Here is a 25,433-nt window from a genome sequence, read left to right on the forward strand (position 1 = left end):
GCTCAGAGTTCCTGCAGAAAACAAACCAAAATTTTTTTTGCTGAGGGACATTTTGAGTGTTGATGACACCCTGAATTCATTTTGATTGATGAATCTGAATGTAGTGTTTACATGAACGCTAAACACGTGATTGGGTTGTTGTGCGCGTTTATGTCATAAGCTTCAAATCAATCAGAATAGATATTTTGACATGCGCACACGCCACAAATATAGTTTCCAGCTGTTTGCACATAATAACTCCATTCGCCGAATCCGCCGTTTTTGTCCGATAAAGCAGTCAGGAGAGTTAACTTTAACAAGAGATTAACGTTGGAGGATTTGAACTTGAGAAACGGAGTGTATTGACGTCTTTCCGCGATTAAAAGAAGATTACTTCTTAAGTTCATTAATGTTTATTTGATGCTAAATGAACTAGAAGGAAGAGATGATCGGTTCACGAGCAGCTTTAACTGAGGCTCTACAGCGATCTGTCAGACACATTAAAGAGCCACAAAACGGTATTTATTGTTTACATTTCTTGACAAAATTGCTAAATTTGAAAGTTGAGACTTTGTTTCACATCTAAAGTAACCTGTTCTGTCCTGTCTGTCCACGCGTTGACAGTCTCCTCTCTGCTCCGCGATGTGTTTTTCACTGCGTGAGAACCGTGTGGCGTGAGAGCGGCGTAGCTTGTTGGACATAGCAGCAGTAACTAAAGGGGCGGGTCTTTGCGAACGGTCAATTTGGAGACAATGAACATTTTAACCGTTGTGCCGTGCACAACAAGGACTGCAGGTGGTCCCAAATGGAAGAACCTGCCATTAACCCTCTGGGGACCAAGGTGTTTTTGGGGCCCTTGGGATGTTTTGAAATGCCCTGACATTTGTGCTTTTTTCAGTTATTTATAAACATGTTAATGGCAAAGGTGTAAGTTCACTCTATATAGCACAAACGGGGCTACCATAATATGTGAGCAACATGTATGTACATTTTGTATTTTTAAGAGAATAATGTTTATGCGTGGTTATTGAATAAAATTAAAATTAAAGTTGCTGAAATGAGACCACAAAACGCATACTAAATATGTGTTCCGAAGACTTTTGACTAATGGATGTTGTCGCTTCGAGTTCTGGCTTCAAAATGATGTGAAAACATCCTGCCTAATCATTCACATAAAACAATACATTGATTTACATTTTGTAAAACACTTTTTGTTTGGGAAGGCAATATGCGCAGGGGCGTCGATGATCCAACACCATGATGAATAGTAAGTGGTTCACACCTGAGAAGACAATGCCCCCCGCATAATGAGCTTGCATAATGAGCCATTCAGGTGTGTCACACAAGAAGGAATGTGAGGACAATATATATATATTTATATATATATATTTATATATATATATATATTTGGATGATAAAGTATCATCCAAATATAAATTAAAGTCAAAAGCAAATTTTTAGTACATAGTCATACCTGGAAACCAATCCTGTTCAAATAGGCTATATGAGTTCATAGTTGGATTTGGAAACTTGTTTTTTTTTTTCACAATTTTTTTTATATATGCAAATTGTATAATATCCAAGGTAAACATTTCTAGTAACTGTATTTTCAGAAAGTTTTGGAATACATCCTTTGCCCAAATGTGTCACTAATAAAAAACAATAAATAATTTAATGAGAAGGCTTATATTGACCTATAAAGATTATTTTACATCTACCTTGTAAATATATTTTTGCTATTTTATTAAAAAGTGTTCACTTGTAAATCAACAATTACAATTTTAACAATATTTCAAGTGTAATCTTTCTTTTTTTAAAGTATCATACATATTTCAAAGTTAAGGATTCATTAGTTTGATATAGCCTAACGTTACATTGGAACAAACACTATAACATCTATAGTTTATGAGTTTATTTTTGACAAAACATAATATATATTTAACATATGAGCAGAAACTGGCTAACAAAAGCTTATTTGATGTCTATTTTACAGTAAAAACTTTATAGTCTATCCACAACTAGTAACGTTAGCAACAGCGCGCATATATGCCGTTCATTCATCACACACACAAACGCGATTCATATTTAAACAGTCTTTTTGCGGTTTACAGACACTATTCCATATCGCGATTACAACAAAGCATATAAGAATAAAAAACTTACTACTAATCCTCAACTGAATCCATTGCTCCTCAAAGTGAAACCAGCACTTCTGAGGTAAGTTTCCCAGGATTATTCCTAACAGCCTCGCAAGATGACAGTACATTCATCTGATTAAACTTGGTGTGTTTTATCGAGCTGATGTGGCCGGTTTGCATGTATTGCCTCAGATAATTTGCATTTGAATAGCGCGCGCTCTGCGTGGGCGTGGTCACATTAAAAGATAAGGAGGTATAATGAGCTGAAATGAGAACTCGCTCTTTTTATATAGATTACATAAACAGAGAATATTTGTTTTAGTTTTGAATTAGATAATTTAAAACTACACACTTAAATGATTATAAAGATATATTGCTCATGTCTGAGTGAATAGTATTCTCTGAGTTTTGTTTGAGTTTAGAGACGTGCTTTAGAAAAAAAGTTCACGGAGAGGCAGAAAGCACACCCTGTATACTTTCTTTATTTTACAAAAGCACAATGTTTTATTTCGATTGTAAGTGGACACATAAAAAAAGTAGACATTTAACAGCTTATTTTTTCATATTTCTTATGACCAAAAATGACAGAGTATTTTATGTCTATTTTGCTGCTGTGTAAAAAAAAAAAAAACGAGCAAAACGCGCCGGCGCGTTTTTGGTCCCCAGAGGGTTAAAAGACAATTGGTTCTTCGTCCATCTTCATGTCTCTCCAGATGAAGCGTAACAATGAGCGGTCTTCTGGCAGAAGTCGGATCTGGTGGAACATTGCTTTAATATCTCCACTGATAGCCACCGCGTGCTCACAAAACCGAAGGAGGACACCAAGCAAGGAAGGGCCCAGGATGGGACCCGGAAGAAGGTGATCATTTAGCGCTTGACCCCTGTATTGATATGAGCAATTGAAAACAAGCCTTGCTTTGTTGTTGTGATGGACTAAGTGATGAGGGAGTTACCATGACTCAGTAGAGGAATCTACAACCTCAGGTGTCAATCTCTTCACATAGCCAGCAATTTCAAGCTTTTGACAATGCTTGACAATGGGTCATGGTTTGATTGATGTTGTTAGCGATCTGTCATTCTGTACTTCTAAGTAGTGAAAGACAAGCAGATTTGGGCACTTGTAGACACGGAATGTCCTTCCGTCTGAGAAGTGGTGTAGCATATCTCAATATGCCACCTACATTCATCCTTACAGTGCGCTTCTCAAGCATCTCAAGTGCTTGCTGGTCAAGCTTGTATCTGGTGGCTGCTTTCTCACTGATATAGGGTAAAGTATCAATTTGCCACAGTTTCTCCACATGCGTTTGGAGATCAAAGTGGTTAGACCTGACTGATGTAAAGAAACAGTGCTGCTCTTCAAAGCAAGATGGACCAAGCTGGCAGGACCTTGAAGTGTCCAACCCAGGGAAGTACATATTGCTACAGGTCCCCCAGAAGGGCCAACCCGAACAGGCTGGGTAGGGATGAGCAAATGTGGAAAGTCGGAACCAATCAACAGTACAGGCTTCACTTTGTCAATTGCTGGGATTGGCAGCCCCTGTAGGTGCCTGTACTTCTTCATCAGTACTTTAACTGGGTAGCTATGCCTCGGAAAGACTCTGTTCATCAGCAGTGAATGCATGATGGATTTTGTATCTCCGTCTAGAGTTGTCAGCTGGGAAAATTTCAAAAGAAACGGACGCCCCTTTCAGGTGAAGGACCTCATATCGTACGGTTCTCAGTGAGAGTGTTTCTGGTTCTTTCTGTAGCTTGAGACATAGTGCAGCGGAAGAAAGGAGAATAGTCCGCTCAGAACCATCATCCAACAAAGCGTATACCTCTAGTGAGTGTTCAGCATTATGCAGAAGTACTTTGACTACCTTTAACATGACCTGTTGAGGTCGGTTGGGACGGTCAAGATAAATGGTGTCTGGAGGGGTACTAACCATGAGGACCTGGTTGGGCTCCTGTATGGTTGCATCATGTAGCACAGTGAGATGCTGCTTTTGACATATTTTACTGGGCTTCTTGAGGGTACAAGCCTGTGATTTGTGATTGCGTCCGCAGCACCAACAGCTTTTGTCTTTAAGCCACTCTGCGGTTTGGGTAGTTGTTAGTGAGTTGTTAGTGAATTCTGAACACAGGCTGAGATATTGCTTACGTGTGTCACAATATGGGCAATAAGATTTAAGCTTTAGCGAGAATGTACGGTGTGTCTGAGAGGTAAGTGGTCATTTATCTGGACTACTACTGGTATTGTAGTACACCGAAGATGATGGCTGACTCTGACTCATCCCTTTCTTCTGAGGCTTCATCTGCTCTTGAAACATGTCCACAGCTCTGCTAGAGATGCGCTTCGCCTGTGATTTTAGCTGAAGCCATTCTGATAGGTCCAGCAGAGTGTATGTTTTGTTTGTCCCTGTAATTAGTATACCACGATTTAAACAATGCTCTACAAACCATCACGGTAGCTGGCATGCAGTTTGGCTAAAATTCTGTCTACATGTGAGCCACATTTCAGTTCATAGCCATTCTCACCCTCTAAGGAACGAAGCCTGCCCACAAGACCATGTACTGACAGCATGTACTCAAATACTTCAGCATACCCTACTCTAACAGGTGGAGAGTTCAATATAGCACCAAGTTCACTCTGTACAAGTTGGTGGGCTTGCCCATATTTGTCTTGGAGGGCTTGGAACGCAGTCGAGTATGGAGTAGGGTCATGCATGTAAGCTTGTGCTAATTTGTAGGCATTTAGCAGTTTTAATCTGTCTAGAAGACCTTCGTACTTAAACTGCTCTCTGAGATGAGCATGGCCACCTAAGGGATTGTCTAGAGCCATTTTGAGTAAAGTAAAGTCAGACTCTTTACCACTATCAAATTTAGGCTGGGCTGGTTTGGGTATACCATATGAGCTGGCAATCAACATGTCCATCATATTGTCTTGGGCTTGTGGCGGTGCCTGTCCACATGGAAAACTAGGCCCTGAAAATGGCTGTGGGTTAAACTGCAGTTGCCTAACAGGTTGATGTAACTGACCTGTTGGAGGATGAGGTTGAGGCTGGACTGGGTCTGCAAAAGTAACTGGCTGGGCATAGCTGATCCCTGTGGAATCCTGCGACATACAGTCATGGTCAGAATTAATGGCACCCCTGGTAAATATGATCAAAACTGGCTGTAAAAAATAAATCTACATTGTTTATCCTTTTGATCTTTTATTCAAAAAAATTGCCAAAATTCTAACCTTTTTTTGTTTTGATTTTGATATTTGTTTTTGGATCACTGTCCTGTTGGAAGATCCAAACATGGCCCGTTATAAGATTTCTAGCACAGTCTGTTAGGTTTCGATTTTTTATCTGTTGGTATTTGATCCAATCCATGATGCCATGTATCTGAACAAGATGTCCAGGACCTCAGGCAGAAAATTAGGCCCACAGCATTAAATATACAGCAGAGTATTTCATTTTACACATGGGGTACTTTTTTATCCCTGTGTGCACCAAACCCATCTTAAGTGTTTGCTGCCAAAAAAGCCTTTTTTTGGTTCCTCTGTCCATAGAACCCGTCCCGTTTGAAGTGCCAGTAGTGTCCGGTACTTTTCAAACGTTCTATGGACAGAGGAACCAAAAAAATAGCTTTTTTGACAGCAAACACTTAAGATGGGTACCAACAGCAAATACCAACAGATAAAAAATCGAAACCTAACAGACTGTGCTAGAAATCTTATAACGGGCCATGTTTGGATCTTCCAACAGGACAGTGATCCAAAAACAAATATCAAAATCAAAACAAAAATGGGTCACTGAGCACAAAACCAAGATCTGCAATGGCCATCCCAGTCCCTGGCCGGAACCCTATAGAAAATGAGTGGGCTGAACTGAAGAGAAGAAGCACCAACATGGATCTGGGAATCTGAAGGATCTGGAGAGATTCTGTATGGAGGAATGGTCTCTGATCTCTTGTCAGGTGTTCTCCAAACTCATCAGGCATTGTAGGAGAAAACTCAGAGCTGTTATCTTGGCAAAAGGAGGTTGCAAAAAGTATTCAATAAAAGGGTGCCAATAATTGTGGCCAACGTGTTTTGGAGAAAAACATTTATTTCATAATGTGATTTAGCACCACTTTCAATTCTGTTTCAATTCTAAATGAAAGGTTAGAATTTTGGCAATTTTTTGAATGAAAGATCAAAAGTATAAACAATGCAGATTTATTTTTTACAGCCAGTTTTGATCATATTTACCAGGGGTGCCATTAATTCTGACCATGACTGTATATGGTCTAGGCAGAAAGGTTGGGTTGGCACCTGACTGTCTATAGGTTTGTCTATCAAAAGACAAGGAGTGCTGCACTGTTGTAGGAGGGTAAACATCTGCACTAGACAATTTTACCTGTTGGGGGGGCACGCTTGGCGATGCTACAGTATAGATAAGAGAAGGGACAACAATTACAGGTTCAAGATAGGTGTAATGTGCTCAGGAACAGAGTGTGAAGTTAAGGGCTGAGGGTTAACATAATTACTCTGATGTACAGCATGTAAGGTGTTGAGTGCTGTGGATTATCAGATAACTGATTTTGAGTGTGAGGAGCAACTTCTACATTCTGTGAACAGAGTATATCAGTCTGTACCTGCCCTGGGTCAAGTTCACTTTTGGTTTGTGCAACAGCTGTTGCATATTCAGTCTCTGATTCTCAAAGAAGTAATGCGATGAGACGTGCTATCTCAGGCTCCATCTCCTTCTGCTTAAAGCGGCGCTGTCTTTCAAGATGCTTTGTGATCAGTTCCTTGGTCTTGTGCACTGCACGAGACCTCTTCATCCAACTGCCGACTTCTTTGCTGCTCTCTGAGTAAATCTTCTTTCAAATAGCGCATGCCCTGCTTGTTGATCCAGGAAATCATACTGTTCTTCAGCTTTGCTCTCTTCCACTGTCAATGAATCTCTGCAAGCTCCATGCTCTTCAATCCCTCCTCTACAATAGCTGTCTGTAGATCAGTCAGTTGTGAAGCTGTTGTCCGGCTGGATCCAGAGCTTCTGCTGGTCTTTGTTCTTGATTGGCTGTGATGTGAACAAGCAGATGAACATGCTGAAGATGGTCTATTAGACACAGTCATATGGTCTGATTGTGCATCTGAAATGGTAGCGACTGGTTGCCATCGGCACTAAAATCTGTAATTTGGCTTAGTTGATACCCAACGTCATAATCATCTAAGTAGGCTGGTGGATGTCTCTCCCACTGAGTATGAGGATGCACAATTGGTTCTGTGACCTGCTCTGACTGCATGTTTTCTTCAAGGTTGCTATCCTCTGGCTCGAAGAACCATTTGTAGAGATGGATTGTTCAGATAGTATGATCAAAATATGTTGGGCACATAAATTGTGTGTGTGTGTGTGTGTGTGTGTGTGTGTGTGTGTGTGTGTGTGTGTGTGTGTGTGTTAAACAAAGGATAATAGATCAAATACAATTTTAGACATAAAATAATATTACAGTCATTGTTAAATTGCTACAGATATTATGCATTCTCATACTGAACATAAGGTAAACAATCAACAATTCACTAGAAATTACACAATTATAATAGTGTATCATGTCAAATAACCGTAAAATGGTAAACAGATCAACATTTAAATGTTAATATGACACATTATAACATGTGTCTGAGGAACTAGCACGTTAGTGTCACAGGTCGGGGGGGTCAAGCCAGACTGCACCCACCCCTGAAACCCAGGACCACCTCGAGGAGCGTGCCAAAGACCAAGCAGACAAATAAGTAAAAGTTAACAAGGTTTATTGAATAAAATTAATGAAAAAGTCTTGATTATGCTTCTGTGTCCCCAAACCAGAGCGGGACCAGACCTTGGACCCCCGGGAAGGCGTGGAGTCTTCTTCACGGCAGCTCGTGCCCGGACGTGACAACTAGGAGAGGAGGAAGTCGGCCACCGGCCCGACGAACAGTTAAGTATCCAGGTGAGCCAACCTTCTTGGGCCGTCGAACGATCAGGACGTGGCCGGTGCGGGAGCTGGTGACCAAGGGAACCTTCTACCAGACAGGTGTGCATCCAAGCATGTATACCTTTGGGTGGGGCGCAGAGCGGGACAGAGTCTCGTGGTCGCGGGGGGGTCCTGCGCTGGACAGACGGGTAAGTATCCAGGTAAGCCAACCTTCTTGGACCGTCGAACGATCAGGACGTGGCCGGTGCGGGAGCTGATGGCCAGAAAGAATCTTCTACCAGACAGGTGAATATCCAAGCATGTGTACCTTTGTGTGGGCGCAGAGCGGGACAGTGTCTCGTGGTCACAGAGGATCTTGCACGGGGCGGACAGGTAAGCATCCAGGTAAACCAACCTTCTTGGACCGTCGAACGATCAGGACGTGGCCGGTGCGGGAGCTGATGGCCAGAAAGAATCTTCTACCAGACAGGTGAATATCCAAGCGTGTATACCTTTGGTTGGGCGCAGAGCGGGATAGGGTCTCGTGGTCACAGAGGATCTTGCGCTGGGCGGACAGGTAAGCATCCAGGTAAGCCAACCTTCTTGGACCGTCGAACGATCAGGACGTGGCCGGTGCGGGAGCTGATGGCCAGAAAGAATCTTCCACCAGACAGGTGAATATCCAAGCGTGTATACCTCGGGTTGGGCGCAGAGCGGGACAGGGTCTCGTGGTCACAGACGATCTTGCGCTGGGCGGACAGGTAAGCATCAGGTAAGCCAACCTTCTTGGACCGTCGAACGATTAGGACGTGGCCGGTGCGGGAGCGGATGGCCAGAAAGAATCTTCTACCAGACAGGTGAATATCCAAGCACGTATGCCTTTACTTAAGCACGGAGGGTCTTAATTCAAGCAGACCTCCCATACAGGACCTCGGCGGGGGACAGCTCCTACTACACAGACGGAGTGAACAATTCAATGGCATGCATATTCTCTTCAATGAAGTAACGAGAGCTTACGGCTGTGGGGTGCTTCGGGCAAGCCGACGAGAGGGCACTTCTAATATCCATCTCTCCTTCCAGCAGACGTCACATAAAGGAACCTGGTCGGAGGGATTCTTCTATTTGCACAGACAGAGTAAGTTATACGAGTATACGCAGTCTTCCAACATGTAAGGATAATTTTCACATTAGACACCTGGAGTCCTTCTTCAGTGACAGCGATGAAATTTCGAGATGGTGAGTACACGGCGGTCAGTATATATATATTCCCCACACACTGCAACCTCACTTCAAGCCAATACTGTGCAAACACATCAATTCAGGCACTGCATATCCACTCTTTCTCTCTCAGTGCAATAAGGCCAGCACTCACCCAACGATCGTTCCTTCCACTGTCAAGCTGAATCGAGTCTCATCCAATAGCGAGGAGATTTGGGTGCCTCCTTACTGGCACGGGGGACAGAGCGTTTCTCGCCCACAATCGGAAGAAGAGAACAGGAGTTCAATGACCACTCAATCCACCCACGCTCAAGTGACACGACACTCGTGATCAAATACACTTCACAACTTTACATCCGTCTCGGTGCAGGTGCATACATTCAATAAGATCCAAGATCATACTACTTATCTCCCTTCCAATGATGATGGCGTTCTCCAGTCTTCACTCGATTCCCATAACTCACTCTCTTTCCATCCCTTGACGTCTTCACTCGTGTTTACTTGATTGCCGTTGCACCCTTCACACAGCCGAGCCCCCGAAACACTCTTCAGATACCTCCACACATCAGCAACACCGCCAAAGAAACCGACTTCTCTCGGGGGAACACTCCAAAGGAAAGACAACACGGGGAGACCAACCCCGGGAAGAACAACACTTCACTGCCTCTGCACTTCCCTTTTATGTGGTCCGTCTGCCTCCACAGCCCTATCGCAGATCCCAGCGTAAATCCCCCGCACCTGATGTTGATCTGTCATTAGCGTTGTTATGGTGACAGATCCACAACCGAGACCGGGCCGGTGTTACAGTGACACCATCCCGAGGGGAACACAAATTCCACAGGACTTAGTTCCGCCTTCACTTTGTCACCTTGTGACATTAGCTTTTTGACATAGATTATCAGATAACATTATCTGGTGCACATACAAACTCACAAGATTAATACACCATCAAAATAATATCAACAACATTATTGAAGTGCACGTTTCTACATGAAAATAAGAAATAAACTCACTTTTCTGTATGAACGCACACAGCTTTGAAGTCTACATGCTCATCGTGACCCAGCGTGTGCCGTGTATAAAGCACATGGTCTTAAAGGTGGCGTTATATGGTTATCAGTAAGGTGAAAGACATGTGCCCTCTAGTGTTGAAACATGAAAGTGCAGTTAAAGGGATAGACTACAGTCAGTTTTCTCTCTGCAAAAGGATACAGGTTTTTCAACAGAAAAGTCTGCATTGGAGTACTGTGGTATAGGAATGTTACTGACTCAAGACCTGACATGAAATTACTTTTTTGTAAATGTCTGTTAACAGACAGAAGCTTAGTGTCTGTAACACCTCAGCTAGATAAAGGCTGTCTTATAACATGCCTCTAATATGATGTGACGGGACCAAATGCTGGACTTTCATTGACAAACCATTTCTGTTTGAATCTGCAAGAATTTTGCATTGCTAGTGTGTGACTGTGTGCAGACAGTATAACAATAGTGGAGCAATACATCTAATGTAAAGTGTAACCACTTTTTTAAATATATGTCTCAATAATGAAACCATTCGCATTGAAATTTAGTACAGAGCTGCACATTACTTTTTCCTGTAATTCTCAGAGATGTTTCATATAATGAAATTTCCCAAGTAGGTGTTGATTTTCATTGCATCTGTTTTAAAATCTCCATTTTTAAGGCTCTAAAGGTGAGGAATATTAATAAAATGGTTTTTGAACTGTGCATCATATTTATTCATTTTAGCTCTTTTCGAAAATCTAGCAAGCTGATTTCCTAGACAACATTTTTGTTAACTGTTTTTTTTTTTTTTTTAAGACTGTTGAAAAATATTATTTTGCCTTTTAGGGAAATTCAAATTTGTGGCCAAATTCAAAGAAATCATGACGTTCTGGGGATTTATTATTTTGCACACACCGCTACGATTCAATAATACTTTTTCATTAAAAAAAAATAAAATAAAAATATATGTGTGTGAACAATGACACTTAAATTTAAACAGACCAGAAAGTATATTTGACCTCACTTAATTTTTTTTCTTTTTCTTAGCTGTCCGAAATGACAGGAATAAGAAGAAAAAGGATATTCTAAAGGAGGAGCTGGCCGAAAGTTATGACCTGACAGCGGAAATAGAGACCATCATTGAGAAGATACGGAAAGCTCATCAAGAAACTTTTCCTTCACTCTGTCAGCTGGGCAAGTACACCACGGTAAGCCACTCACTTTTAAAAAAGTGTATACAGTGGCCCCAAAAAGTATTTCTGCACTAAAGTCACATCAGCATCAGAAAAAAAATCATGCTGGCTAGCTAGGGTTTGCTAAACTGGCACTAATTAGCATTGTGTCCTGGAAATGGGGTGCTTGAATTTACATAAAAGTACAAATAAAATACAAATATGTATGGAGAAAAAACACTGTCAACAAATATTTACAAAAAAAAAAACATTTACAAATGCTCAGACTCAGCGTTAACTTTGTTGACCACAACAAAATAAATACACTTTTAACAGCATAACCATCTAAGGTTGCATAACAATTGAGTTCCCTTAGCCTTTCACTACCTCTAGGGGGAGCAAGAGATCTTCTAAACTCTACCTAGGACACCGCAAGGGAGCTTCAGCTTTGCTTCCTCTATAGAAAGTGCTCATGACATCTGGCTATGTCCAGAATCTTAAGAATTTTGCACTCCCGACGATTCCAGGCAAGAACCCACTTCTCATTGGATTCTAAGAGATGGGTAAACTCCCTGGGGAGCGGAGGACCCTGCTATTAGACCCTCAGTGGTGGGGAGGGTTCCTTTACACTCAACCCTAAAGACTTACTTACCAAGGGGACCATGCAAAGAGCTAGGACCCTACTTTAAGACCCTAACCACGGGGGAGGGTTCCTCTGCACTCAACCTTGAAGACTCGCTTATCAAGGGGAGCTCGCAAAGAGCTATCTGCAACTACTCAATACTAAAAGATCATACAGAACGCTCTTACGGGGAGCGGAGGAACCTGTCAGAGCCTTCAAAGAAGACACCTCACCCACTGAGAGATAGCTTGTGAGCATTTCTTCAATGGGAGGCATTGGCACATCCATACTAAAGCAATCCCTCCACATTTGCGTAATTCACATGATGGGAAGTATGAATGTGGGTCGAAGATGGTTTCCCCCATGATCTCTCTACCTGAGCGTAGACGGAAAGTTCACGGGAGCAGGATGGACAGGAATTGCTTGTTAAGTCTGCATTGAGTGATCTCCCATCTGTCAAGCCACCGAGCAAGATCTAATCTTTCTGTGGCGTTGGCCATAACCTCCAACAGCTCCTCATATGGCAGGCTGGCAGGCTGGGAGGGCTCACAGATAACATCTTCACTCACCTCAGCCTCATCCAGCTCTTCCTGACTAGATGCCAATAAAGCAATATCTGCTGGATCTGAAGATTCGAGAGAAAAAACGTCCTGATCCAGCAGATCGCTTGAGTTAACAACAGAAGAATGCGAGAGGGACATACCTTGCTCGAATTTCTCAGACAACTTGACCTGCAAATCATCACACACTCAGATCTCCTATTTGCCTCAGCCATTGCAGGTCCCGAATAGTGACATGCTTCTGAGCTTCATGGAGAAATTCTCACAATGAGCGCATTCAGCTTTCTCAAGAACTGAATGCACATGCTCCTCAACCATGCACATGCCCCTCAACCATGCACATAATGCACAAGTCGTGTGTGTCCTCAGGTGTCAAGTATCTCTGACACGGAGACAAACTTCTTGAAATACTTGGCAGAGTGCTTTCCAATATTCACCTTTACACGTAAACAAACAAGCGGCTCTAAAGACAAAAAAGCTGATGACTTGTATATTTAATGAAAAAGTATGTTTGATTTTAGTTTGAGCTACAGAATTAGTGGATTATCAAATTATTACGCTGATGATACAGTTATATATAGTTCAGTATCCACACCCAATCTGGCTCTCTCTCAGTTACAGCTTGCATTTGATATTGTTCAGAGTAATTTATTTGAATTAAAACTAGTTTTAAATACTGATAAAACAAAATACATGTTGTTTTCCAAATCCAAATCAATTTCTCAGAGTAACCTTATGCCTATTACTACATCTCAAGGTTCAGAAATCGAGTTTGTGTCTCAGTATAGGTATCTGGGGATTTTAATTGATGACGCTCTCTCCTTTGGCCCTCATGCTCAGCAACTGGTGAAAAGATTGAAAGTGAAACTGGGTTTTTATTTTAGAATCAAATTATGTCTTTCCTTTGAAGCAAAAAAGAGGCTTGTTGCAGCCACTTTTATGTCTGTACTGGATTACGGTGATGTTATTTATATGTGTCACGAGGTGACAAAGCATATGGAACTTAATTCCGCCGAAGTAGTGTTTCCGGTGGGACACTTTTGGGTGAAACTCCATCCCCAGGTCTGTGGATGCGTCTGTTGCCATGACAACCCCAAATGACAGATTGGCGACAGGTGTGGGGAATTTACTCTGAGAGTTTGGAAGGAGCCCCGTCAGCATTTGAGAGGATAAAAAGCACGAGACAGAGTCAGTAAGGCTGTTCTTTCTCCCCCGTGAGGAGTCGTTTTATTGGGCGGTTGCAGTTATTGGAATACTGGTGAATGAACAGGAGAGTACTGGCTTAATGAGGGACTTGAGGACAACAGAGGAAGAGTGAAATATCCCGTTTGCACTGGAGAGGCGCTAAGTAACTGAGAACTGAGTCTCGTAATTGCATGCATTTGACTCTGAATTGGATGTGGCTTGGAGTGTTGGATCACGATCATAAATGTCACTGAGTGGATTGTATTGATTCATTACCGATCTCTTATCTCTCCCTCCATTGAGAAATGGTGATGTGAACTCTGCCCGTGTATGTGAAGAAACACCTCCCAAATATTATCTGCAGTATTGATGATCACGGTCCCCTCGCACAGAGACCCAAGGGTGAGTGCTGGCTTTAAATTGCACCTTGTGAAGTGAGTTTGCAGTGCCTAAGATTGACGTTTCCCCCACCTTATATGCTTGAAGTGGAATTGCTGTGTGTGGAAGATACATTCCCTTTTTGCCGTGCACTCTCCCTGTGTTATGCTGGTCTACTGTCAAAAGTGAGAGTTCGGTGACATTAATCTATTCTAACTGTTGGATGTTGAAGAATTATCATCTTGGATTTGAATTGACCCCTCTGTGTGCGCTGATAGGAGAGGAGATGCCCTGTTGTAATGTTCACTGCCTGTCTCAGTAAAAGCTTGTGCAGCCTGTCAACTTGGAGTCTGCTGTATCCTCGTAGCCCAGCGTTACTGGGAGAAGTGACTGTCCCCCTGCCCTAAATGTGAGGTTGGCCCGCCTTGTCTGAAATATTTACTTTGTCTGTGTCAGAAAAAGACCTGTTTAGCCTGTTTGACTTGAGTCTGCGGTATCCCCGCAGCCCATCTGCATTATGAGAAGTGTCCGTTCCTTCCAACGCATGTGAACTGTGTACTTTGTCTGAAGCGTCTATTCTGTGTGTCTCAGTAGAAGCCCCGTGCAGCCTGTCGACTTCGAGTCTGCTGTATCCTCGTAGCCCACCCGTACTGGGAGAAGTGACTGTCCCTCTGTCACGGACGTAAAGTTGACGCGCTCTGTCTGGAACACCAATTCTGTCTGTGTCGGAAGAAGCCCCGTCCAGCCCGTTGACTTCGAGTCTGCCGTACCCCTGCAACTCATCTGTGTTGTGAGCAGTGTTCGTTCCCTCCAACGCATGTGTACTGTATGCTTTGCCTGAAGCACCTATTCTGTCTGTCCCAGTAGAAGCCTCGTGCAGCCTGTCGCCTTCGAGCCTGCTGCATCCGTATCACCTGTGCTGGGAGAAGCGGCTGTCCTTCTGTCACGAACGCGAGGTTGGCACACTCTGTCTAGAATACCCACCCTGTCTGTGTCAGAAGCCCCGTTTAGCTGTCGGCGTTGAGTCCGTGACCACTTTGAAACCCCCTCGCTCTGGAGCAACGTCCGCAGAAGACTCTCCTAGCCACCCCCCGTAAGACCGGGTCCCCTCCGGACACGTACTTGACTGATATCCCTCTGCCCCAAGGCCCATACCTGTGAAGGAGGGAAGGTTGAAATTATCTACTTACCAGAGGAGACTTACCGGACTGTTCGTTCGTCGACTACGCCCCCACCTGTGAAGGAAGATTGGAATTATCTGCTTACCAGAGAAGACTTACTGGACTGCTTGTTCGTTGACCGCACGCCCCCACCTGTGAAGGAAGGTTGGAATTATCTGCTTACCAGAGGAGACTTACTGGACTGCTTGTTCGTTGACGGCACCCCTACCTGTGAAAGAAGGAATGAAGGTTGGAATTACCTACTTACCAGAGGAGACTTACCGGACCGTTCGTTTGCCCACCGCCCCCACCTGTGCGCTGGTCATCTGCTGCAGGGTCTGTACTGGGGAAGAGGGCGGGAGAGTCCCCAGTCGCTGCACCGTCCACCCCCGATCCCTGAGGGCAACAAGGGAGAAGATTTTAGATTAGGGTTTCCAATTTGCTTTTACTTCAAAATAAAACTTAATTTTATTCTCTGACTCTTCCCTCTGACACGTTCCTCGAGGTGGTCCTGGTTCAGGGGTGGGTGCAGTCTAGCTTGGCCCACCTGACCTGTGACATATGCATGCATCTTCACAATCTTTACATGCTTTGGATACTGTTTATCATGGTGCACTGAGGTTCATAACTAATCTTAAAACACTCACTCATCATTGTTTATTGTATGCTCGGGTTGGCTGGTCAGCGTTGTCCATCCGAAGACAAAAACACTGGCATGTTTTTATTTATAAATCTATCCTGGGTTTACTTCCAACATATCTTTGTACATACATCTGCAAAAAGCATACCTGTAACTATAGCCTCCGATCACAAGAACTATTCTCACTGTCTGTTCCAGTGGTACGCACAGAATTTGGTAAAAAGGCATTTAAATTTGCTGCTCCCTCTGCCTGGAATTGTTTACAAAATACTCTGAAACTGAGTGAACTGGTTCCGTTTGACACTTTTAAAGTATTCTTAAATTATTTGGAGAATGAGACATTGGGCTGTAGATGTTTTAACTAGTTATTTATCGATATTGAAATCTGACTGAATTTGTTTGTGTATGTATATGTTGTTGGATGTTAAACTCAAACGTGTTGTGTCTGTCAGTCTTGGCCAGGACGCTCTTGTAAAAGAGATTCTTAATCTCAATGTGCTTTTTCCTGGTAAAATAAAGGTTAAAAAAAAATGTTTAGCTCCTATGCTGTAAACCTTTATTCACAGCTGATATAGAGGAGATCAATTCCATAAAGTCCACTATAAAAAAAATTGTCTGTACAGTACATACCTATTCAGTCTATCTATTTCCTTATACAGCCTTCTAGGGTCATAGTGCTGGAGCCTATCCCAGTTTCTTTAGGCCAGAGGGGAAAGCACCCTGGACAGATGGCCAGTCCATTACAGGGCTCTCATACACACAGGCCTGATAGCGCTCCGGCGTACAGACCTGTCTGCGAAAAAAAAAAAAAAAAAAAAAAAAAAAAAAAAAATCAGGTTCAGGTTCGTGTGGTCTGACAATTCCCAAGATCTGAGAGGCGCTTTCAGTAAAACACACCAGTAAGCTTACTTCAATCAATCGGTAATAGGGTAGGGGTTGATTTTGGCCAATCCCATTAATTCAGCAGTCACTCCACGTGCGAATTTGTTTTGTGTTTCCCATACACTACGAATGTGTTTCCCACACTGGCAGCGCGAAACGTAGCCAAAGTCAATGAGTGCAAGGGTTCGTACAAGGTGCTTAAAGTGCTTGAAGTAGGCTACTTAAATTTGACTTTTTGAAATTTAAGTCCTGGAAAACCCTTGAAAACAGCCATATTTTTTAAGAGGTACTTGAAAAGTGCTTGAATTATTAAAAACAGGGATGCATCGATACCGAGCTCATGTACTCGCACTCGTAAAAAAGCTCCGATACCAACAACCGATAGGCCTACCTACTACCATGCAGCGTGTGTAGTAACAGATAGCTGTGGTGCGCGAGCTGATAAGAGAAAACCATGCCGTGGATTAAGCGTGCCACGGAACAGATGCGCGAGAGGGTCGAGCTCATCCCACAGACATCAAAACGAGCCATGTAAATTATTATTAACGTTAACTGACGAGAGAGAGAATCCGCGCGCACAATTCTGTTGAATGCTCTTGATTGCTGACACTCAGCACGTGTTATATGGATGAAAACTAAATCGTATATGTAACTAAAGTAAAAAAAAAAAAACTGTTACCTGATTTATGTATATCAAGTGGTTTCCTACATTATTACTGGACGTTTGGTTCCATGAACGCAAAAATCCAAAGTCAAACCCAAACCAGTGTCTCAGCGGTCAAATACTAAATTAAATTGTCTTTCACGTCTTGCACTTGTACAGACGAATTCACTCAAAATTATGTAAAAACGCCCGTCTTGGTGAGTATCCTCGAAAACAAAGTCGGTTATATCAAGTGAACGTAGCCATGTTCAAATGGGGTCCGTGTGTTCTGTCTTAAAGGGGTAGCAGTTTAATAAACCTGCTGCTGTGTTTTAATGTTCACAAACAAACGTCAAATAAATTACTCACTGCTCTTGACTAACTAGGCTACCCTTTTCAACTTTACAAAAATATACATCTATATATAATTTATACAGTAATGAATATGCAATTTTTTCACGATTGATTACTTTATTAAAATTTCTGTACCTGTTATATCTACCCGAAAAAACTCTAAAAACACTGTTTAATTCATTTGTAGACTGCCTTTGTTCTATTGTATTTATTTGAAATTCGATTATTTGTTCTTATTTTGTGTCACGGTGTCTGGTTGTGTTTCCCCGGGTGTACACTGGAGGTCCTCGTTCCCCACGGTGTCTGTCATTGTTAACTAATTCCCCACAATCCTTGTCTGCACTTATCTGTTCATTGCACTCAGCTGTTCTCGTCATTGTTCCCGTCATTGTTCCCAGCTGTTCCCTGTTTCATTGTTAGTTCTGTGTGTGTATATAGACCCTTTTACTGTTTGTACACAATGATGACGTAGCAACGTATGCGCACGCATATTGGCAACGGAAGTATGGCGAGAATCAGCAGAGTGTCAAGTCCTCGCTCCAATCAACACGTTTAATCGCCAGCAGCCACAGGCGCTGCCGGTTCTTCTGAAACGGTCGTGATCCTGTCGGAATCCTATAAAACTTAAGCCCCTTGGTGGAATATTGATTAGTGCAACCGTAAACGCAACAACCAGACATTTTGATGCGGGGAAACCGTTTTGATAAACTTTTGGAGTTGCTAACACATTAGAGCCAGTGGGAAACAACACCACTTCCGTTGCCAAAATGCGCGCGCAACTATTTGATCACGTGGGCTTGTAAAAGGGTCTATATACCCTGGTTGTTTCAATGTTTGTCACGGAGTCCTTGTCTATTATCACGCCACTTCTGAGTCCTGCTTTCTTGTCTGTTCTTGTTTTGTTTTGTTTCGTTTCTTGTTTGGATTGCTCTTATGGTTTTGACCCCTGCCTGGACTGGATAACGATTACGGATTACCTATTAAACACTGCATTATTGGATCTTCCCTTGTCTCCTTGAGTGTGGATCGTGACAGAAGGAATCCGTCATGCATAGATCCAGCGGTATGGGTTTTACCGAGAGGGAGAGGAGGCAGCAGGGGGGGAATTTGCAAGCTGGAGAGGTTCTGCCTCGTATGAACATTTTTCAGTGCTTTGCGTTGTGGGCTTGAATCACTGAAGAGACCATGGCGGTCAATTCCCCCGAGCCCCCTTCCATCAGGCACGGACAATCGTTTGAGGGAACCCGTCTGGCCAGGTTTTCTGGGACCCGTGGAGGCCGCAGGGGAGGAGGTGCTAGAGGTGAGTCCCGGCATCACTCTCCGCCTCGGTCTCTCTTCAACCCTGGGCCGGGGATGTCCAACTCAGAGCTCACCTCACCGCTGGTCCTGTCCAGCCCGGAGCCTGCACCTCGCCATAAGAAACGGCGGAGGAGGAGGAAGACTTCCTGCCTCCCCAATGAACCAGAGGCCATCCCGGAGGCCGTGCCCGTGCAGCCCGCTGTCGTCCCGGAGGCCGTGCCCGTGCAGCCCGCTGTCGTCCCGGAGGCCGTGCCTGTGCAGCCCGCTGTCGTCCCGGAGGCCGTACTCGTGCAGCCCGCTGTCGTCCCGGAGGCCGTGCCCGTGCAGCCCGCTGTCGTCCCGGAGGCCGTGCCCGTGCAGCTCGCTGTCGTCCCGGAGGCCGTGCCCGTGCAGCCCGCTGTCGTCCCGGAGGCCGTGCCCGTGCAGCCCGCTGTCGTCCCGGAGGCCGTGCCCGTGCAGCCCGCTGTCGTCCCGGAGGCCGTGCCCGTGCAGCCCGCTGTCGTCCCGGAGGCCGTGCCCGTGCAGCCCGCTGTCGTCCCGGAGGCCGTGCCCGTGCAGCCTGCTGTCGTCCTGGAGGTCACCCCGGACGATCCCACCATCAGTCCTGCCACGGCCAAGAGAGCTGTCTTCCTTTTTTATGCGTTGGCGGTTCTGCATGCATGGAGGAAGCACACGTCTGCCGACCCAGAGACTGTTCACGTCACGTCTGCCGACCCAGAGACTGTTCACATCGTTCCTGTTCCTGAGCCGGTGGTGTCTGTTCCAGTTCCTGAGCCGGTGGTGTCTGTTCCAGTTCCTGAGCCGGTGGTGTCTGTTCCAGTTCCTGAGCCGGTGGTGTCTGTTCCAGTTCCTGAGCCGGTGGTGTCTGTTCCAGTTCCTGAGCCGGTGGTGTCTGTTCCAGTTCCTGAGCCGGTGGTGTCTGTTCCAGTTCCTGAGCCGGTGGTGTCTGTTCCAGTTCCTGAGCCGGTGGTGTCTGTTCCAGTTCCTGAGCCGGTGGTGTCTGTTCCAGTTCCTGAGCCGGTGGTGTCTGTTCCAGTTCCTGAGCCGGTGGTGTCTGGTGTCTGTTCCAGTTCCTGAGCCGTGGTCGTCTCCGCTCTGGCCGCTCCATGGACTGTCTGCTCTGTTCTGGGCGCCCGATGGACTGTCTGCTCTGTTCTGGGCGCCCGAAGGGTCGTCTCCGCCCTGGCCGCCCGATGGACTGTCTGCTCCGCCCTGGCCGCCCGATGGACTGTCTGCTCCACCCTGGCCGCCCAATGGACTGACGTCTCCGCCCTGGCCGCTTGATGGACTGTCGGTTTCGCCCGGGTCGCCGGCTAAGTCATCAACCCTTGTTCCTGTTCCCCTCCATGGACCTGGCCCCCCGTCCCGTCTCTGATCCTCCACCATTTCACCTTCTACCTGGACTCTTGTGTTGTCTGTTATGTCTTGAAGCGTCTGGTAGCCGCTCCGTAGGAGGAGGGTTATGTCACGGTGTCTGGTTGTGTTTCCCCGGGTGTACACTGGAGGTCCTCGTTCCCCACGGTGTCTGTCATTGTTAACTACATTCCCCACAATCCTTGTCTGCACTTATCTGTTCATTGCACTCAGCTGTTCTCGTCATTGTTCCCGTCATTGTTCCCAGCTGTTCCCTGTTTCATTGTTAGTTCTGTGTGTGTATATATACCCTTGTTGTTTCAATGTTTGTCACGGAGTCCTTGTCTATTATCACGCCACTTCCGAGTCCTGCTTTCTTGTCTGTTCTTGTTTCGTTTCTTGTTTGGATTGCTCTTATGGTTTTGACCCTGCCTGGACTGGATAACGATTACGGATTACCTATTAAACACTGCATTATTGGATCTTCCCTTGTCTCCTTGAGTGTGGATCGTGACAATTTTGTTACTGACTGCTACTTGTCTTTAATAATGTTTTTAATTCAAAGTCAAAGTTTATTTATATAGCACTTTTTACAAACAACAGGTGTTTAACAAAGTGCTGTACACATACTGTATCTTACTGCATAACTAATAAGGAATTATTGAAGAACTAGTAGGTAATTCTTTATTAACTACTTCTTTACTACTGTTAACTACTAAGAAAGATGTGTTAACTAATCAGTATGTAATAGAATTTTAGGATTGTGTTAAGTAACAGTTAGTTAATTAATATCTAATGAATTCTCTCACCTCCTGAAGAACTGCTACTAATTATCACCTAATTAAGGTTCAAGAAAAATAACTAAGAAGTAACTAATGAACAGTCATACAAAACTAACCTCAGATTAGTTTTTTATATCTTATATAAAGTACTGTGTGTGTCTGATTTCCTCAGCATAGAATGCCATTGAGTAAATACATGTATTTGAGGCAACGACTGAGGGGAACTGAAAATATAGGGAACTTATTAGTAATTAATAAAGAATTATTAGATAATTCTTCAGGAATTATTTCTAACCTGAAACAGTATTCTAAAGTGAAAATATAGGGAACCCATTAGTAATTACTAAAGAACTATCGAAAAATTATCCAGGAATTAAGCTACTTATCACCTGAAACAGTATTATAAAGTGAAAATATAGGGAACCCATTAGTAATTAATAAAGAATTACCACATACTTCTGACTATGTGGTAGTCAGATATGAGCTACCAATATGAGCACAGATCTAAATGTAATGCCGCAATCTACACTTGTCATTTGTTTTCACATTTCACTTTAATCGCATGAGTTCAACTAAATTCAACTAAATTTAGTTGAAGTGTACAGGGCCATATTTGGCACCTTACCTGGAACTTTGCCCCCTTACCCCATTCATTTCTGACCCTGTACTGCTGCATATACATATTTGTTTATACAAAATCTTCACTTTTAAAGATTTGGGAAATTATTTGTGAAGTCATTTCTTTTGGCACAATTTTTTCTGAAAGAAGTTCCTCATTATTACATACGGTTCCCGACATGCTTTTATTAGGCAACAGAAAAGAAGCAGCACTGCTTCAGATTAGGTTAAAGCTCCAATTATGTTGTAAAATATTCAAATCTCATCCTTCAGTGATTGAGGAGTTCACAGGCGGGTGAAAGAGATAGCTGCGCTTCTACCCTACAATGAATAATGCTTTATTGACAGTGATGGTTATGAGAAATGACACTGGAAGCTTTAAAGATAAAATAAAACAGCTTTGATATGTGGCCTTCGGTTCAAGGAGGTGACTTTAAAATTACTGAATATTAGCTGCATAGGCACGATGTGCTCTTTTACATTATTCTGAGCCACTTTCATATTTGCTGCCTGCACTGTTTGTGTGATTGATGCCATTGCATTCTTCTAACATTGGCAGCTTTTTTTCTAATGTCCCTAGTTGTCTAATTTGTTAAGATAAATGTTGCTAAATGAAATTAATATTCCTTGGGCACTTCTTTGTTTGGCTCTATTGAATTATGACCATGTGGTAATTGACTGAGATTGGAAAGGGAAATCAAACAGCATTGTCTTTACCCTGGGGAGAAAGAAGACAAGTAGGTTTAATATTGAAGCCTGGCCGCTTGTCTTTCTGTGGTTAGTTTGTCAATCATTGGTGAGGTCTCAGTGAAATGTGCCACAAATCTTAGAGTGATTTAATGCTTCTCTCTTAAGCAGATATCATATTTACTGATCTGAGCCTGAGACAATAGATTGCCTGCCCAGAATCCATGCAGAGTGTCAAATAGCCTGCAGGTTTCAGTTCTCACTCTAGAGCGGAATACAGTAAACCATTCTTTTTGATGAATAAGGCTAGTGACAGAAACAACCTGGGGCCAGCATTAATTAACTTTTTGGGATATCTAACTAGTTTAGGTCCATTTTATCATGGCATATGGTCATCATTTTGATTGTTTTTTTATTCGAAATTTAAGCCTAAAAAGGACTATTAAGAAAATTACACACATTTCTCACCACGATTCTCATTACTGTAATACTTGTATTAGTAGTAATAAAATTGTAATAATTGTGTTTAAGTGCTCATACAGAATGAAAGAACACCGTTCCTTTCTCCTTATGTTGATCTGTATATGCAGCAGCTAGAGTTCTTTCCAGAACCAGGAAGTATGACCATATTAGCCTGGTTCTGTCAACTCTGCATTGGCTCCCTATTAAATATCGTATACATTTTAAAATATTGCTGATTACTTTCAAAGCACTAAATGGTTTAGCTCCCCAGTACTTGAGCGAGCTCTTAACGCATTATAGTCCTTCACATCTATTGCGATCTCAAAAAACCAGCCAGTTGATAATACCTAGAATATCAAAATCGACTGCTGGCGGTAGATCCTTTTCCGATTTAGCACCAAAACTTTGGAACAATCTTCCTAACATTGTCAACCATTGCCGGAACCAGGAACACTTCCCATAAACCCTTGCCATAAATTACATAAAAACGTATGTAAAATTACAAATATAATCTATAATTAAACAATAACAAAACAGTTAAATGTTACAACGGTCGAATGACTGGCAGTCCAAAAAAAAACCTGTAACATTAAAGTAAAACATCCTAAATTAAATAAACTAAAAAACACTGTTATTATACAGGTATTTCCTGAATTATCACGATCAAATACTTCATTGTAAAAAAAAATGGTAAGAAAATGGTGAAATGACTGGCAGCTACCAAACAAAAAACGTAAAATTAAAGTAAAATATTCTAATTTAAATAAACTGAAAAAACAGGTCAGAGTTCAGAGTTGATCTGAATTTTTTTTCATTGTCACCATTGTTGAGATTCATAAGCTGATTCTGAGTCTGTTTGAGTCTATATGATCCTGTCAAAACATTTTCTGTATAATGACATCATAAAATATTTCAGAATATCACACCACTGCAGGAATTTCTGCAGCAGTATTGGCTTGTGAAATTAACAACTAATATTTAATGACTTAATCAGATATTGGACTTCAGGTCATATCAATAAATCATGCCACACTACATGATGCTTATAATCACTAAAAGTGACCAACATCATCTGATCTGAGGGTGCTTTCACACCTGCCTCATTTAGTGTGGTTGAAACGCACTAGAGTTCATTGTCCCCCTTGGTGCGGTTCGTTTGGGCAGGTGTGAATGCATCAATCACACCAAACAAGCGTACGAGGAGGTATCGGTACGCTTTCAAACAAACTCTGGAGCGGTTTGTGTGTGGTGAGAACGTAGTCCGACCTCGAACAGACCCAACTGCCAAAGAACTCTGCATTTTTGGACTAAGCCAGCTGCCGTAGTCAGCTGCACTCTGCATTGTCACTTTTTAGCAACATTGATGCACGCCTCCTCCTGAAGTGACTTGCGATGCACGATGCGCCTTCGCCACGTGCAGTGCATTAAAACATTATTTTCAAGCCGCATCCTCGCTTCATTCTCAAATGCCTAAAGTGGTGTAGACAAACTATATAATAAACTATGACCAGGGATACAATCAGCCCACGCAGTCGTCTCTCCATAGTAAAAAGCGGTGTGTTGTCTGCTGAATTTTCCTCCTCTTTGTTTACTTCTGGGAGTTCTGTTGGAATTTTCCTGCACGTTAATTTTGACCAATCGAAGTTATGGAAATACGTTCAAGACACATCTGGCCAACGAGTGATGTGGATGTTGTCATGTGTGTAACGACTGAGGCAAATCGGACACAATTATTTGTTATATGTAACAATCTTTAAAACTCACTCTGGAATCTATGGTCCCATCCCCCCAACAAGGGCAAGAAGGATTTTGGTTACCATGACTATGATCAGATAAGTTGTTTTTATTGCTGTTAGAAATGTGGTCAAGGCAGAGGCCATAGGAAAGACAGAAACAGACCTTTAAAAATACTTTTCTGCATTAATCATAGATGAACTGATCTATAAATGAACATGCATCCCAGAACATTGTGTGAATGATTTACTGTCTTGTGTAGTGTCTTTTATTTATATTATTTTAATTTTAATACCATGTATTTTTATAATAGAACCAACGGTCAATGTAACCTCACCTATACCATGTTTGGTCTCTATAAATTGGTACGTTGAAGATCGAAATGATTGTGTACATGATATGTCGATAGCTGTGAAACATATTAGTATTACAATAATCTTTCAGAGTTTCTTCATCAGCAACCAATCCAGCTCCACATGTAAATGAACACGCTTAAAACAAAGACCCATAAATCCTCCCAATAGAGGAATCTCCCGCTTAGAAATTCCCCTTTTCTTATTGGTTGAGCCAACCCTGAAAGGTGGGACCTTTCTCAGGCTTTAAATGGCTTCTACACAAGCCCTTCCTCCTCTTGGGCTTCTCTTGTACGTTCGGG

General features: G+C 43.0%; 1 protein-coding gene across 1 annotated transcript in view; it reads left to right on the top strand.

Annotated features, from left to right (window-relative positions):
* Positions 1–5,145: 5,145 nt before the first annotated feature.
* Positions 5,146–25,433, top strand: part of LOC306986507 (retinoic acid receptor beta-like) — a gene marked incomplete at its 5' end in the record, with an annotated part of 50,374 nt that continues 30,086 nt past the window's right edge. The window contains 4 exons of the mRNA XM_079589816.1: positions 5,146–5,229; positions 7,937–8,233; positions 8,369–8,417; positions 11,295–11,455. Coding sequence (XP_079445942.1) covers positions 5,146–5,229; positions 7,937–8,233; positions 8,369–8,417; positions 11,295–11,455 — 591 coding nt within the window. The remainder of the gene's footprint in view (positions 5,230–7,936; positions 8,234–8,368; positions 8,418–11,294; positions 11,456–25,433) is intronic.

The sequence above is a fragment of the Phoxinus phoxinus genome, assembly GCF_949152265.1.
Source record: "Phoxinus phoxinus genome assembly, chromosome: 19".
Lineage (NCBI taxonomy): Eukaryota > Metazoa > Chordata > Actinopteri > Cypriniformes > Leuciscidae > Phoxinus > Phoxinus phoxinus.